The 17,277-nt window shown below is 42.5% G+C and overlaps 1 protein-coding gene across 4 annotated transcripts; it reads left to right on the forward strand.

Annotated features, from left to right (window-relative positions):
- Window positions 1-777: 777 nt before the first annotated feature.
- On the forward strand, window positions 778-12,052 carry ZNF706 (zinc finger protein 706). 4 transcript variants are annotated; one of them, XM_074944018.1, is made up of 4 exons: window positions 778-958; window positions 4,884-5,020; window positions 6,346-6,453; window positions 9,179-12,052. In XM_074944018.1, the coding sequence occupies exons 2-3, from the start codon at window positions 4,886-4,888 to the stop codon at window positions 6,439-6,441; spliced, it is 231 nt and encodes a 76-aa protein (XP_074800119.1). In that variant the 5' UTR covers window positions 778-958; window positions 4,884-4,885; the 3' UTR covers window positions 6,442-6,453; window positions 9,179-12,052. The 4 variants fall into 4 exon arrangements, with proteins under 4 accessions (XP_074800119.1, XP_074800118.1, XP_074800120.1 ...); XM_074944017.1 differs by lacking the exon at window positions 9,179-12,052 and adding an exon at window positions 7,114-8,915 and having other exon boundaries at window positions 780-958; XM_074944019.1 differs by lacking the exons at window positions 778-958; window positions 9,179-12,052 and adding exons at window positions 1,359-1,622; window positions 7,114-8,915.
- The last annotated feature ends 5,225 nt before the right edge of the window (window positions 12,053-17,277 follow it).

The raw sequence follows: 17,277 nt of genomic DNA on the forward strand, positions 1-17,277 counted from the left end.
AAAGGATCCCTCTGTGCGCCTGTCTCAGTTTACCGGCAGCGCACAATAGACCACGGCACCAGTGCCTTTCAAACCAGCACTAGTGGAGCTGCGGAGATTTCCCTCAAATCCTTAATGTAGATGCAGCCAGTATGTCTTGATGGGGAAATGAAGTGGCCTCTATTTAAAGCGCTGCTAAGGGTGGTTTGAGCTCAACAATCTGCACGTGGACAGCTGACAAAGGGGACGGAGGATATGGTAGCGCAGCAGGAGCGGGAACAGGGGCTCGAGTTAGGAGGGTTCCCATGCTCAGGAATTCCCTTCCTTGTGTCCCATTCTCATCGCGGATTTTGTTGCGGGGGGGGGGGGGGGGTTTAGTAGGTGGTTGAAAGTTTAGGGCTGGGGAACCGACCCCCGACTCCGTCCCCACGTGATTCGGCAGAGGGCTCTCCCGTCACTCCCTCAAACACCCGACGGGAGGCCAGGCCCCGACGCCCCCGTTTTCTCAATGAACGCCCAGAGGGGCGGGATTGTCAGGCCCACTCCCCGCACGCCCAGGCGGGACGCTCTGCGGCCCTGCCCGTCCGTCAGCGGGGGGATTTCTCCCCACGCCCACGGTGAGCCAACGGGCGGGGGGACGGGCAGAAGCAGATGGCCCCGGCTCCTCCTGGGGACGGGAGGCTGCCGCATCCGGGCACCGCGGGAGGTTCTGCGGCGCCGCCCCCTGTTCCTGTGGAGGCCCCGCTCCCTTCCCTGCGTTATGTAAGAGGGCGGCGCCGCCATTGGCCGGCGGGATCGGGGCGGCCGGGACCTGCCGGCGTGGGGGAGAGGAGGCGGCGGCGCGCGTGCGCAGTTGGCGGGGCGCTGACTCCTCATCCTCCTCTCGGGCAGGCGGTGGCCGCGGCTGCTGCGGGGCCGCACGGAGCCTTCTCCACCCGCTCGCTCCTTCGCGCCCGGGCCGGCCGGCCGGCTAGTCCGGGTAAGCGGGGACCCGGCTGGGCAGGGCGCTGCTGTCGGTGGGAGCCGGACCCTTCCCCCGGGCACGAGGGCCGGGGAGGCCCGCAGGCGGCGAGCGGGCCGGGGCGGGCGCTGTCCCCGGGGTGAGGGCGTCTCGTCGGGCCGGGGCCTGCGCCTGGCGGGGGTGGGTGGCCGCGGTCGCTCTCTGCCGGGAGGCCGAGGCCTGAGGTGGTGTCTGGGGGGTATTCCCCGGGACGGCGCCAGGCCTGGCTGGGCCCTGAGGGCTGGGGGAGGCGGCGGTGGCGGCCTTTGGCCTGTTTGGGGGGGGGAGAGCTTCTCCCGGAAGAGGAAAGCGGCGGTGCCCGCACGCTGCATTCACGGTGGCTGGACGGTGTCGAAACCTGGCCCTGCAGGTGGACTCCGCGCTCCCGGTCCCTGCCCGCCTGGGCCCCGCGGTCAGGGAGCGCGGCCGAGCGCAGCGTTGTCCCTGTGCCCACAGGCTCCCCTCCCGGCTCGTCCCTTGCAGTCCCGTCCCGGGGGGCTGCGCTCGCTGCTTGGAGCCCGGCAGCCGCTGGCTTCTCCCCGGCCCTCGACTCTTCAGGGTCACCCGGAAGGGGTTGAGGTGTTTGTACGCTGTGCTCCGAGCCGGACTGAATTCTCCGTCTCCAACCAGGCTGCTGTCTGAGGTTGGTTCTGCTTCATCGCAAAGGGTTTGAGCCTAGGGCCCTTGGCGATCTTGCTGGAAACGAAACTGGACAATTTTAACCTATTTGTAGCCTCTGAAAGTTTCAGAGGAAGCAGCTGCTCCTGTCCAGTCTCAGGATATGAACATTCTGCTTCTGGTTTGACTTTCCGGTTTTGGTGACTTGTAATCCTTGTTGTTTTACACGAAAACAACTTCGTATGAGGTGTATTGCAATACTATGGGCGTCAACTGAGTTGTGCTATTTAGCATTTGTATCTTCTAACTTAACTGGGACGGCTTTAATGTTAAGAATCTCTAACAAGCTTTTTAAAGTTTCTTGTATGTCCTGTCATACAAGTCTGTATTAAATCAAGGTTTTGGGTCAGTTTGATAAGTTCTTGAAGGGTGTTTCTGTGCTTAACTTTCCTTTTTTCTTATCATAGTATGTTACTTTAACTCTGACATGTGGAATTGGATTTGTTGTGGCTGAATGTAATTGTTTTAAGCAAACTCTGAAAGTGACAGCATTGTAGTATTCCAGGAGAGTTAGAAATATTTAGCTTGCCACTACACTTAATGTTCAAATTCCGCATATTGGAATTACATTGTGTAATTTACAGTACTTTAAAACTAAAAGTCTGGCTGGGCCAAATCTGAAAGCCCCATAATTTTCAAAGAAATGCTTTTTTTAGTTAACTAGACAAAAGTAACATCTCCATACTTATGGGCAACCTCAATATAATGAGTCAGCGTGTGCTTGTCTAGTGGCTTTTTTAGCAAACTAATATCAAGGCACCAACTAAAACATATTGTAACACTTTATAATTGGGGTGCAACTGTTAGGAGAAATAACTGAGATTACTAAAACCCACTGTTTCCCACATCTGGATGTTTTTGTCTAAAAGGAATTTTAGTCTCTTCCTATCCTTTGTTTTAAAACTATCTTGACACTAGTATAGAGCAGAATTTAGATTAATGAAGTCTTCTATAATTTCCTAGTTAATTTAAAAGATTTTTATAGTTAACTGAATGTTTAATCTCCCTTGCTTTTGAAACAGGAAGTGCACATTCTTCAGTGTTCTCTACATAAATAGTCTGAGGCCCTTGCTGGGATTACTCCTGAGGGAATTCTGCACCAAAACATTTAAAATTTCTCACACACTATTTTAAAATTCTGAAAATTTTATTTGTCAATAAATGTGGAGGCTCCATCATGGCAGTGGGGGGCACAGGCCACTGGCTGCATGGAGGTGGGAGATCACCCTTCACTTGGCAGTGGGGCTGAAGCCCAACCCTGACACAGTGCAAGGGCTGGATCTGTCCCAGAAACACCCTCGGGCCCTGCCCTTCCACACCAGGTATGGGCAGGCAGGCTCTGTCCAGTAGGTTCCAAGTGTGGAGGGACTTGGTGTGGGGTGAGAGGGTTCTAGGTGGGACAATCTGCGTGTGGGCAGCTCAGTGGGAGGGTCTGGATGCAGGGGTGGGTCTCAGCGAGGGGAACCTCAGGATGCAGGGGGTAGGAGGTGGGGGAGAGGGTTCAGGTGCCAGAGGTTCTGGGTGTGTGGGGGGATGCAGGGGCTGAGGCTTCGGGGGGAGGGAGGGTCTGGGTATGGGGGCTCTGGGCAGATGGGGGAGCAGGGGAAGGGCAGTGCAGAGCTTCCTGCAGCCATGGGGAGGTTTCTGAGGGTGGGTCTGACCTGGCCCCGTCCGCTCCTTGCAGGGAAAGAGAAAATCCAGTCCTTGCCCAGTCGGGACTAGCAGCTGAGCCCAGCACAGGGTAGGAGCCACTGGCCAGGGTGTCCCTAGCTCCCCCACCCCACACACACGCTGTGGTGATTTACTTCACTGCCGGCTGCTCTGGGCACCCAAAATGACACGCCCACAGTTCTGGGGAGGGGTGCATGACCGCTCTTGGGGCTTCCCTTTGCTTCACTGTCAAAATCTTTTTTTCTGCAGGGGACATGAGTGGCACAGAATTCCCTCAGGAGTATAGCATGTATCAGTGTAATGGTTTCAATTGAAGCTAACATTAATAGTGAAACTGTGACAGGTATTTCTAACATAGTGTTTGTTTGTTGCAATAAAATCACTGTAGCTTTTCTTTAAATAGTTTTGGTACAGAAATAGTTAAAACAAGCTCCTTAGATTTTTAAACAAAAATCTGTTTCATGGAAGTTGTTGAACATAAACCTATTGCATTTCTGTATCTTCTTTGTAAGAAAACTTGCATGGAATTTTCACTTCATGCTTTTTTCGTTCACCTTCTGACTTCATAATCCTTTTTTACAGTTGGTAGCTATAGAATAACATGGACTGTAAAAACTTTAGGGCAGGCACTGTCTTTTTATATTCATATAGTGACTAGCACTATGGGAGTGGGTTTTCAGGTACCTCTGCAATACAAATAACCATCAGATTTAAAAACAAAACTTTAGATGAGGAATTAGCAGCTAGAGTAGAAATTTGGAAGCAAGTTTTCCATGAAACATTCCCTGCTCCACTATATAGACTGTCCATTAATCCTATTCCCATGTCTCATAGACATCCTTTCCCTGATGGTGGATGACTTCAGTCCCTGAGGGCAGCTCCTGTCTCCTCCTCTTGTTGTTCTATATGTAGTAGTGGCTTCTGATGGAGGCAGCTAGCCTGGCTCCCTTGGATCTGATTTTATAGTCCTGTGCTCCTTGTAAGGAAGAGCCTGGACACCTGTAAAACAGCTTGCATTAGGGAGAGGCAGCACCATTTACCCAGCTTTCCACAGACCCCTAGCAAGTGCTCCATAGAAACCAGTGATCCATGGACAACAGCTCAGTAATCACTGTCTTGACACCTATGGCCCAATTCAGGTTTCATTTGGAAATATTTAGGGCTTTATTGCTTAGAAAATCAATTGATTAAACCAAAGTGAGATCTTTAAACCAGAATTTCTTTACCTGGGCGGGAATTAGAAAATAAGTGCATATAAAAGGAAACAAATTGGTTTTACTGTTTATCCACTGAAAATACCTCTCTAAAAGATGGGCTTTGAAGTGTCATTTAGGAGGAAGCTTTAGAATGGAACCTACTAACCACTTTTCATTTAAAAAGTACAGAGGTATCTATGCAAGGAACCTGAACAGAGATGTCCACTTGTCTGCCTCATGTGAATTGAGTAGGCCATATGGAGAGAGCATATGACTCCCTGCTCATAAGGATACCTTCTGAGTTGGTAGCCACAACAGTCTCTTTCTCACTTAGACTAAACATCCTTCTTTGTTTGTAGATATGGCTCGTGGACAGCAGAAGATTCAGTCGCAGCAGAAAAATGCCAAAAAGCAAGCTGGACAGAAAAAGAAACAAGGACATGATCAGAAGGCTGCAGCCAAGGCTGCCTTAATATATACCTGCACTGTCTGTAGGGTAAGGGGGAGCAGAGACAAAGCATTACAGTGGGCAACTCTTCCAGCCTAGAGTAGGACTTTTATAGGAAGAAGTTGTGGAAACCACAACATAAATATTTCAGTGGTAATAGTGGGTTAACTGAATAGTTGCTCCAGGCATATTTCTAGTTTGTGCATATAATATGAAACCCTGTTACTTTGGGCTGTAGATATAACCTTAGCTACACAGACAGCTTAGAAAGAGGGAAGATGGCTTCCTGTGGCTACATGAAAGATCAGCACCTTGTAGACCAGTGGTTCCAGACTGCTTAATTGCAAGTTTTCATGTTTGCAGTTGGTATATAGTACAAGGCTTCTCTAGAGGTCTGAGATCACTTTTCTGTTGTGTATTTTACTTCATCTTTAAATGAAAAGATGCTCCTGCCTTGCCATCATTGGTAGCTGATACTGTTGAGCATGATGCTAAGAGCTGTAGCCAGGGTTTAATAAATAGTTATATATTTCTGCCAGAGTAATTGTCTTGACAAGAGAACCGAAATTTAAGTACCTAATCAGATTCTGACTTTCCTCCTGACTGACTCTCCTGAAGCCTGCCTTTCCTCTTATAGAGTGCATTCATTTAAAGGGCCAGTCCTAGAACAGACCTGTCACTTGTAATAAACTGTAATGGAAAGCTTCCCAATGGAGGACTGCTCACTCAAATGCATGCACCCCCATTCTTTTCTGCAAAATAAGCCAGCTTTCCTACTAATGCAGTCAGAAGTTGCAGTCTACACATTTCTAGAAACAATGGGTTGAGAGACTACAAATAACTCTTTGGGCCTCAGTGTACCAGTGAGGCTATAATAAAAATGAATTGGCTTCATAGTTCTATACAAAATAGATATTTATCCTTTGGCTGAGTTTTGAAGAGAGTAGGCTTCCCACCTAATTTATTTGTAAAATCCTAGATTGAATAAACTTCTGAAAGGAGGTTTCTAATAAAAATGAGCACATATCTTTCAGTGCATTCTTGGCAGGTGGCATAAAACAAATCATTATCACATACATGCTGAAAACAGGAGTTAAAAAGCAGAGGATTGTAGTTAATATAGAGCCAGAGATTCTCTAAAACTAGCATAGTAATGCACAATAGCATCTTGATAGCCTGTCTGCTGGAAGTACTGTGGCACTAAGATTGGTGATATAAACATATGTTGCATTCATCAATGAGAAAAGTCAAGCCCTGTGTTGACCTTGGTGAAGGAAATTAAGGTTTGAAATGGGGAGAACAGTTTAGTGTAAAGATTTTACCTAACACTCTTCTGCCATGCATAAAGATTTTTTTTTTTTTTTTTAAATCAGACACAAATGCCGGACCCCAAGACCTTCAAACAGCACTTTGAGAGCAAGCATCCTAAGACTCCACTTCCTCCAGAATTGGCTGATGTTCAGGCATAAAATTGTTTACAGGTCATTACATATACTTTTTTAAAACTAAATCTGAGTTGTACTGTTTATCATCATAATGAATTAGCCTTGTTCACTGGCTATCTGAGAATTACTTCATTTTCTCCAAAGTGAAAGTTAGCTTGAAACTAAAAACATCCTCAATCACTAAGCATGAGAAGCAATTTAATCATTACTACTGCAGCAGCAGGAGGCCTGGCCCTTGATTGGACCACTGATACTAACTTAAAGGAAAAAATACAACCCTAGGTGAGAGGCTTGCCCATGGGGTTGATACAAACTAATGAATGCAAAGTATTATTCAGGTATTTAGATTAGAAGCATAAATTATTATAAATACTTTTTCAAAGGATACTTTATTTGCTTCTTGCCATAGAAGACTTAATGAAGTTTAGAGATGTTTAGCACATGACCAAATATTTAGGCTTTGTTACACAACATACAAAAAATATACTGTTTGGCATGGGTAGAGAAATTATTTATGAAGACACTAATCTTTTGAGAATATTTGCAGGGTAGCTAAACCAATGCCAGAAAAACCCTATAATCAAAAAGCTTTGGTTCATAATTCAGTATAATTTTTCATTGATTGGAAGCTAAGCAGTAGTTAGAGCACTGTTGTGCAACAGTTCAGTTTAACTGAATTCTTGTTTTTTTTTATAGGTGAATTCATGGCACCTATTGACTCGTCTACAGTCAGACCTTACATAACAAATCTGCAGCTGCTTTTCTAACAAACTGTTGATCAGCAAAAATGAAGGGGTTACAGAAACATTCATATTTTTATGCTGTTCCCTCTTGAGCTTCATGCAAAGACAATTCTGTGTAAATGTACAGTTGTGCCCTATTTGGAAATCCTGAAAACCAGTCCATACTTGTTATAAACATTTTTTACAATTGTAATTATACTGATGTTCATATTGTGTAAAATAACTCATTTAATAAAGTAGTATTTTGATTTTTACAATATCACAGGTTAAATGCTTGTAGAAGTTCTGTTTCAACTTTCCACATTATCTGCCTTATAAAATCCTAATGAGGACAAAGTGGAATTCTCTCCATCCTGCCAGAAACTTGAGCAGTTTCATTCCACTGAAAGTAATGTGCATTACAATAAGCTGAGCTAAAGCTAACCTAAAAGGGAAACTGCTTATGTTTACCTTCCAATGTTCTGCCTACTTGAGGTCAGTTACTAAAATATAATTTCTTGACTCAAGAGGCATAGCGAACTTCTTAGAAGCTGCATTAGAATCATGGGACTCCTCCTTTTTTGTTCTGTTTATTAGGGAGCGTCAGTACTACAAGCCATTTAAAACAGGTCTCCTTTGCTGTAAGGGAACTTGTTCCTTCTTTTCATGTACTGGAGAGACTCTTGTTAGACAAGTGAACCTTAAAGTTTGGTAAATGGCTGGCAAAGATGAGACACAATAGAATTTAATATTTCTGGATATGCTTATCTGAATAATGTTCACAAATGCTATATCAAGTTAAAGTAACTCTGCTCTTCATTGTAAAATTCAGTTGGAAAGATTGTAAATGCACATGAGCAGTCAACCACACGTCTCACCACCCCCCCCCCGCCCTTCAAAGTCTATGGCTGTCTTAGTAGCAACTTTTTTCAAGAAGTGTGCAAAGTAATCAAACTCTAATGATCTACTTATTTGACAACTAACTTAAAATAAGCCTTTTGGAGCCAAATGACTAACTGGAAGTGATGTAGCTAGTTAAACTTAAATCAGTCCTGACTTACCAACATTACCAGGGAAAATTTTAAGGTTTACCTAAAACCCCTAGATGAGAGCACTTGAGGATAGATTTAACCTTCATAAAATGTATCATGGACTGGATTCTAATCTCAGAGCACAAAGTGGGGTGGGGGGGGGATCTAAAACTGGTATATTTGAATTGTGCTGGAGGGTCTGTGATATAGTAGGCATCCTAAATATATTTGAGGTGGTACTGCCAAAGAACAGACCTTCTGAAATTGGTTAGACATAGGGGAAATGCTATGAATTGCTGAGAAATTGGTTACAACAAACTGCAGCCACGATAACTAATCTCTTATTTCTGACAGACCAAGTAACCCTTGGTACATGTTGAACACATTCTTTGATTTATTGAAATTCACTTGAAATAAGTGGTATTTTTGGTATATCAAGTCAAATACAGCCTCTTTCTATGTCCACTTACTTTCTCTTTTGATGAATTACTTGTGTCAGGCTAGCCTCCCACACTCTTTACTGTGACATTAAGTTGTATCTCTCTGTAAATGTTCACTTTGGCCTAAAGTTTCATTGTAATATACCCACTCTGACATCGTCTGTATACCACTGAACTTTTATAGGTACCCTGTTTGCTTGCTGAAAATAATTTAGTACTGCACTAGTACTTACATTAGAATGTAGCCCTTCATTTTTTCTTAATATTAGAAGTTAATTCAATAACTGCATTCTGACAGCCTGACTCCCACAAGACAAGAAATCTGCCTTTCAACTTGGTGCTGAGGGGTACCTAAATGTTCTGATACTGTAATTTCATCAAAAATAAGATTAATATACCCTGAGCAAAATGTTCCTTACATTGATTGATATTTGGTAGTCTGGTCTTACTCAGGAGAAGGCTCTGAGATGCATCCTTACCCTCCTCCTCCTCCTCCTCCTCCTCTCCCCCCCCCCCCCAAAAAAAAAGCCCTAAGCTGAAAGACATGTTTTGTTACTTTAATTTACAGATTGTGTAGCAAACATAGTTAATGAGCAAATAAGGTGACTGAAAAGCGGCATCATACTGGTAAGACAAATTAACATACTTTCATAAGAATTTTGTTGCATTTTGAAAACTGTATAACTACATAACCATCAGTTGAAATCGGTAAAGGCCAGGGTGATCTTCAGTTTTATACACTAATAAACTCCCTATGTACAGCTGAAATACTGTAACATTTTCTAATAAATTGAACCCAAAAGTATGGGGGGAACGCAGGACTAGTGGGGGAATTGTCCTCATTTAGTACTGTCTGCAAATACTCAAATGTATGGATTTAAAGAGTTGTGCGGGGGGGTAAGGAATAGGGGAGTTTCCTCTCCTCACGTCTAAACTTGTGGATGGCACCCTGTTAACTCTGGCTAAAAAGACACAATTGTGCATTGTACTGTGTCTGATTAAAGAGCAAGTTAAAAAACCTAAAGTGTAAAATGTGATATTTCCTGCCTGTTAAAAGCAAGTGTTCCTGCATTTTTATTAAATGAATTTGATGCTGGCTGGACAGCTCTAAATCTTGAAGCTATCCAGCTACAAAAAGTAGCTGTGGCAGGGCAAACTTCCCACCTTCATCCTGCAAGTCTGACTTGTCTATGCATGGACTGCTATCTCTTTCTCCCCTTTAGAGACCTACCTCTGAGGATGTTGAAGAATCTCTGCAACAAAAAAAAATCGAGGACATGTAAAAATGTAAAATCATGTAAAAATCAAGGATCTGTAACCTTAACAAAGCAATATTTATGTTTTGTGCAATGTTCTGGCAATCTCTCTTTGGAGACTTCCCCATCTCTTAATTCTCCTGTGAAGCAGAATGCTCTTCACTGCAAGATTGACCAAGAGAGTTAGTTATATTTGAAAGTTACATAGTGATGAAGATCTGGGTTCCTCCAAATTTTACTTTTGTTAAAACATAATGCAATATCACTAAAATCATGTTTAAATAAGATATGTAAATTCTGTTTACTACATGAGGCAAGTTCTAATGCAGATTGACAAGTTGCAATGTGTTTATCAATTAAAAGTCAAAGCAAAGTAAAGGGTTGAATGCTGACACCATTTAAATCAGAAAGTTCTGACCAGCAAACTGACTACTTTGTTAAAGAATACAGAGTAAAGGGTCAACTTGCTTTGTCTACTCAGTTCACTACTGCAAAGTGTTTTTGTACTAGAGCCTCCTGGCTAGTTTACCCATTTAGAACCTTTAAGGCATTCTTGCAATGGCTGTACCTTCAACTAAGTGTTGTAGGCTTCTGATTTCAGGTTTACACATTTAGTGTAATTATTACATATTCAGTGGTATCTCCAGAGAGATCCCATAATTCAGAAAGAATGTTAAAGGCCCTGTCTATGCAGTAGCTGAAGTTTCGTTAGCAACAGCTGTTTTAAAGTCATCTTGATGTGTCTACCTGCATTAATAGATAGCTGTGGGGGTTTTGTATTTGTTTTTTTTTTTTTTTAAACAACCTTGGTGCCCAAAATCATCTTAAAACTTTTCAATGGGGTTAAAAGCCCACACAGTTTTTCAAAAGTGATCAGTGATTTTTTTGGATGCCTCCATTTTATGGGGTCGAACCTGAGACATCTTAAATATGGGGTCTGATTTTCAAAAGTGTTGAGCACCTATCCTCTAAAAATAAACCTTTCTTTAAAGATATTTCAAAATCATTAGTCCTTGAAAAACTTGGCTAGTGTGAACATGGCTGAAGTGTCTTCCATGTGCTTAGCTGTCCGTGGTGAGCATGTAAATTATCAAGAATTTTGCTTATGCAGAAGATGATCCTAACTATATTGACTTCTAAATTGGCTAAATGTTAGTTATGATGCCGTATTTCCTAATTTGGTCTTCCAGTCTAGACAGACACAAACTCTGCTTAAACCATATTAAAAGCAGGCTCTGACCATGCCTTTTAAAAATGTTTCTAACGTAGCTTGGCCCTGTGCAAGGCAGGGAGCCAACGTATGTTTGATACAGATTTAGCTAGAACAATGTTCAGTTCTCTAAAGGCGGATCTCCGAGCCAGTGTAGAGAGGGCTCTAGCGTCAACACACTGCCCTTGAGGTGGTATCGGGTCTAATAAATCAAGCAGCAGAGCAGTTTACGTGACTGCCCTGCCTCTTTCTCCTTGAATGTTTTTTCCACTGTAAGAGGTATTAAAGCCATAAACACTTTACTATGATAAAAATCTATGGCAAATAAAAGTCAAAGCTGCGAACTTTCTCACAAAGGTTTAAGATATGCTAAGCATTTACTCTACATGCTGGGTATGGCTAAATTTCAATATACGAGGGAGTATGGCGTTTGAGATCATTTGCAGGGCAAGAGAATGCATCCTAGACAAGACTGTTCTAATAAATCTGTTGTGCGTTTAGTAACGGTTATGTACTCTCCAACACTGTATAACACTGATTTGTTCAGAATCTGAATTAAACGTGGTTCTAATTTCATTCTCAGCGTATGTCATTGTGACCATATTTCCTGAAATCCCTCCTCTGGCTTTCAAAGCCCTGCATAACCTTACCTCTTCCTACTTATCCATCCTTCTTTCTTTTCACTTGACACCAGTTCCTTCCACACTAGTGACGCCAGCTTCAATACATCACTTGTCTGTCTCCCCACAGTCATCTGTATGCCTTCATCTATGCCACTCCTTAGGCATGAAATGTCTTTCCTGATTGGTCTCCAGGGCTACTACCTTCTTATGCTGAATCTGCCCCATCACTCCGAGAAAGATCTAGTTCAACCAGGATGCTTATAGCAAATTAACCAAGTAATAATGTTACGGTTGAGTGGAAATTAGGGTGTAATTTATATAATAAATGCTAATATCAAGATATGGCCAATCATTACCTTCCCCATTTCGTTTCTGTGTTGTGTGTCTCTCTCTTCTACCCTTTGTCTGAATTGGGCACAAACCAAGCCTTCCTAAGTGTTTTGTTCAGTGCCTAGTACACAGGGAGAACTACTGGAATATAAATTAATGTTAAGTATATACCAACTTATTCTCTGCTTGAAAAGAGTAGGGTTTTCTTTTTTAAATCTCTTTAATTCCCAGTGTATCTTAAAATACCAGTTGCTGTTATCTCTCTCTCACAAACACATACACACACACACACACTGTAATAGTCATTTTATGTTTTTGAATAAAACTTTGAAAAGCATGTTTTACTTTGAGGTATTTATGGATCTTAAGGATGAAAAAAAAATTGGGTATCAGTCTTTAACCAAAAGAATAGTTAATTTGTCTACTGGATAAAGTTTTAAAATGTTTGCTAATATTGTGTTGGCTTGTGGAGTTCTGTATGCAATTATGACAAATTACTATCTGTATTGTGATAACACGTTAGAGACAAGGGTGCCATTGTGCTCTGTGTTGTAACTTGGATCAGATATCTGGGAATGGGTGCTGTGTAAGAACCTGAATAGAATAACTTCCTTATGAATGGAAGTGTGTTTTCTCTCCGTACAGGATTTGAGGATGGCAAAACTCCTCATCTTAGTTGAGGAAGTTTTTATATTATTAAACTAAGAGTGGTTTTGGTTTGCTGAGTTTCTTACTTTAACTATTTTATAGTATTGTAATACTTATACTCTAAGTATTTATGGTTTGGTTTCTTTTGTAAATGGATTCTGCTGTACTTGTGTTGGCTCTTGTAAATCAGCCATAAAGAGGGTTTCTTTTGAAGAGAGCTAAGAAATATTTTATCCAATGACATGCCTCCATTGAAGAAATACCATGGTTGTTTTTCACTTAAACAATAGCAATATATAGCTCACTCTTATATCAAATATAATGTAAATCCTTGTAGGATCACCTGAAAGACTGTGAACACAGCTTTTCAGTTCTGTATTGAGGAAAACCCTTTAACTTCAGCTAGGGTGTCTCCTAACCTGGCTTATGCTGTTTGCTTACATTTCTTCCCAAGTAAGAGTTTGATCCTGCACCACTGAAATCAGTGAGTTTTGTCATTGACTTCAGTAGGCGCAGAGTCAGACTTTAATAATACGAGTATTCTCTAAACTCTGTGTTGAAGAGAGAATAACTTTTTGAACCATACATCGAGCAACCAGAATTACTGCGTGTATTTAAATGGTTCAGCATTTGATAAACACAGACAGGCAATAGCTCTGATACCCTTGTAAAATTTCCATTCCACCTCTCCCCCAACTACTTTGTCAGATTTCTACGAATTAGATGTAATGTCCTCTATTACAAAGATTAATTCAAGCAAGCTCCTTACCCTGAAGAAGACATGAACTGTCATGTTCATGGTACATAAGAGATAAATAGTTGTGCTAATCCCTAGTTTAATATTTACACAATATTGTATGAAACATGTCTTGGGAAACTGACCTGAGGACACCCATTCTAAATGAACAAGGGCACATCTGGTATATTGCAGAAGCCATAACTCAAAAGATGGAATAAAGGCTTAGACAATTCCTAAATTTGATTTAACTTAATATTCTCTCACGGACTCACTACATGATTTCACAGGGCCCAAGTGTCATGTGTCCTCCCCTAACCAGTGAGATCCGATTTGAAATTGGGGATGGTAAGAGTCATGGGAGACAGTGAAATTATCAAATGCAAAATGGTTAATTGATAAAAGTGATTTGGTTTAAATTTCTATTTTGAGTTATTGTTAGCCTAGCAATGTTTAGTGAGTTTAAAGAGATGCACACAGTCACATATTTAAACACCTACTAATGGGTTATATTAACTTATTGATTTATTTAAGTTCTGAAATGAAAATAGAACAAGGATGAAGGAATTCCTTTTGGACTTTGTTGCTAGTATGTTTTGCTTGTTTAAAAGTGCCATGCACATATCCTCCCTTAAAACCTCTGTCCTTGCGAACACTAATAAGAAAATACATTTGAAAATCTTGGTCAAAGATTTGTGACCAAAATGACTAGTGATTTTGGATATTCCAGTTCTTGAGCATTCAACCTGAGATACTTCAGAAAGTAGGCATTCAGTACCTTTTTGAAATTCTAGTTCCTTTAACATGTCCCAAGTTGGTCACCCATAATTGCTGATCACTCTTGATAATCTTGGCTTTCTGTTTTCATCATTTTAAACAAACCTACAGCTGTTCCATTTAGCTTATGCTCTGCTCTGCAAATACTTTATATTTGTGTTTCTTTTTTCAGGGTGTCTAGCACAATGGGGCCCTGATCCCTGACTGGGGCCCCTAAGCACTACTGCAATACTAATAAGTATGTGTATTTCCTTATGTAAAATGTTTGCTTTTAAGCTCTTGTAAGAACTCAGGATTGATCAATAATGATGGCCATGATCTAGTCAAGAGACAAAATAAGTGTCTCTCCAAGAGTTTGTGTGTTTTGTGGCACCCACAAAAGATATTTTTCTTAAGGACAGACACAACAAACACCACCTAAAATTTAATCTTAAGGGAGGCCATCAGAAATGCCAACTAAAGAAACAGTAAAACTGCTATTACCTGGCAAACTCTCTGATATCTTAAGTCATAAAACAAAGTAATAAATATTTGAGCCTGCTTCTCCCTCCCTCCCCCCGCCCTCGCCCTCTAAAGACAAGCTTCTGTTTTTAAACTTGCACTCACAGTTTTCTTCGGGTACAAATCTAAAATGAATAAACAAATTAAATGGCATGCACCAACCAAACATAGCCAAAGATTATAAGTGATTTAATAACTGCTGCAGCAAGCCTAGAGGTGCAGGGGCTATAAACTGCCAAGCCTAGAGGTGCTGGGGCTCAGCCCTGGCCCAAATTAAGTACTGCACTGGTGGCATGGAATTGATACTTCAGAAAACAGACTGAAGAGACAAAGTAAAAAATTCAAATTGAGGCAAAGAGCCATTATTGTCAGTAAAGAAACTTTCAAATATGGTTTGACAAGAATTTGTTTCTAAGTGCGTATCCGTGAATTGAATAAGTTACTGGGAGCAGCCGAGAAAGAAATGTGCCAGTGGAGAACAAACACTGTTAATGTGAATCCAGTCAAACCCCTAAGGATATGGCTACATTGCAATACAACTCCGTCAGCTGACTGTGTCAGCTAACTTGAGCTTGCAGGGCTTGGGTTGCAGGGCTATAAAATTGCAGTGTAGATGTTTGGGCTCCAGCTAAAGTCCAGGATCTTGGACCTCATGAGAGAGGAGGGTCCCAGGGCCTAGACTCCAGCCTGAGCATCTACATTGCAATCTTATAGCCCTGCAGCCTGAGCCTGAGTCAGCTGACACAGGCCAGCTGCAGGTGTTTGACTACAGTGTAGACATACCCTAAGGGGAGAGTACTCCATCTTCAATGAACTATGAGGAAGAAAATGAATAAAAAATGCTCATTGAAACAGATTTAAGTTCAGAGGAGAATACAAAAGGACAGGAAGGTGAACCAAAAATGTAAACTCAGCCAAAGCAAAGACCAGCAACGGGCACAGGAGCCAGAAAGAATCCTTCCCCAGAACATCTCTACAAGGTGTTACTGATTTCAGACCTCAAGCAGGTTACAGAGTCCTGCTTAGTCACTACAATGAACTAGGTTGCCTTTATTCAGTGCTTAATTTATAACGAAAGAGGTGCTGGGGCCCACGCTGGGCAGCTGAGCGCCAAGCTCTGAAGGAAGCAGCAGCTCAGAAGTAAGGATGGCATGGCATAGTGTATTGCTGCTCTTACTTCGGTGCTGCTGCTGGTGGCGGCGCTGCCTTCGCAGCGGGGTGGCCAGAGTGTTGGCTGCTAACCGGGAGCTTAGAGGTGCCAGGGCTCAGCCCTGGCAAGTCCTGGCCCAAAGTAAGCACTGCCTTTTATTGGCTGAAAATTGACTTGAAATTGTGCTCCCTGCAGCATTGGTGTGGTGAGCCCTTGTCCGGCTTTCCAGAGGAAAAGGTGTTCTTGCCTTCTTTAAGGGAGGCTTTCCCTTACCATGGGCAGTAGGGGGGGGATGGGGAGATGTTTACAGAGATGGAGCAGGAAGGAGCTGGAACAGGTCAGGGGCAGGGCACTGTCCTTCCTGCTAACCAGAAGAGTATATGGGGATTTTTATACCTTGTGCAGTTCTGGAAAATCCCTCTTTTACCTGGATCGGGCTAGAGGCTGTCACCCATGAAAACTGTAAAAGGACCAGGTATCCTCATGACTCACTGTGGGTGTTATGCTAGTCGCTCTTTTCTTTGGGAGATGGGAAAGAATTTTTTCCTCACTGCTAGGTTGACCGAGGTGGGGTGGGTTTTTTCCCTTTTCCCACAGCAGGTCTGGGCCCTGGAGAGGTGTAGCAGGCAGGTTAGTATGTAAAACCCATGGCAGATGTCCAGTGCAGGAACTTGTTGGGAAGAGATATGGTTATCGGATCAAATTAATTGGAAAAGGATTTCAAGGAAAGCATTCCTTCAGGGGGTCTCCTATCTCTGATCCAGTTAATGAAAGAGATGAGCTTACACAGAGCTGTTCTTCAATGTACTCAGAGCATCACAGGTAAATAAGAACATAAGAATGGCCGTACTGAGTCAGACCAAAGGTCCATCCAGCCCAGTATCCTGTCTACCAACTGTGACCCAGAGGGAGTGAACCTAACAGGTAATGATCAAGTGATCTCTCTCCTGCCATCCATCTCCACTCTCTGACAAACAGAGACTAGGGACACCATTCCTTACCCGTCCTGGCTAATAGCCATTAATGGACTTAACCTCCATGAATTTATCCAGTTCTCTTTTAAACCTTGTTATAGTCCTAGCCTTCACAACCTCCTCAGGCAAGGAGTTCCACAGGTTGACTGTGCGCTGAGTGAAGAAGAAACCTTTGTTCCCTGTCCTTTAAACAGTTCTCAATCCATGAAAGGATCTTCCCTCTTATCCCATGACAATTTAATTTACGTAAGAGCCTTTGGTGAGGGACCTTGTCAAAGGCTTTCTGGAAATCTAAGTACACTATGTCCACTGGATCCCCCTTGTCCACAGGTTTGTTGACCCCCTCAAAGAACTCTAATAGATTAGTAAAACATGATCTCCCTTTACAGAAACCATGTTGACTTCTGCGCAACAATTTATGTTCTTCTGTGTGTCTGACAATTTTATTCTTTACTGTTGTTT

Source organism: Natator depressus, chromosome 2, assembly GCF_965152275.1.
Source record: "Natator depressus isolate rNatDep1 chromosome 2, rNatDep2.hap1, whole genome shotgun sequence".
Taxonomy (NCBI): domain Eukaryota; kingdom Metazoa; phylum Chordata; order Testudines; family Cheloniidae; genus Natator; species Natator depressus.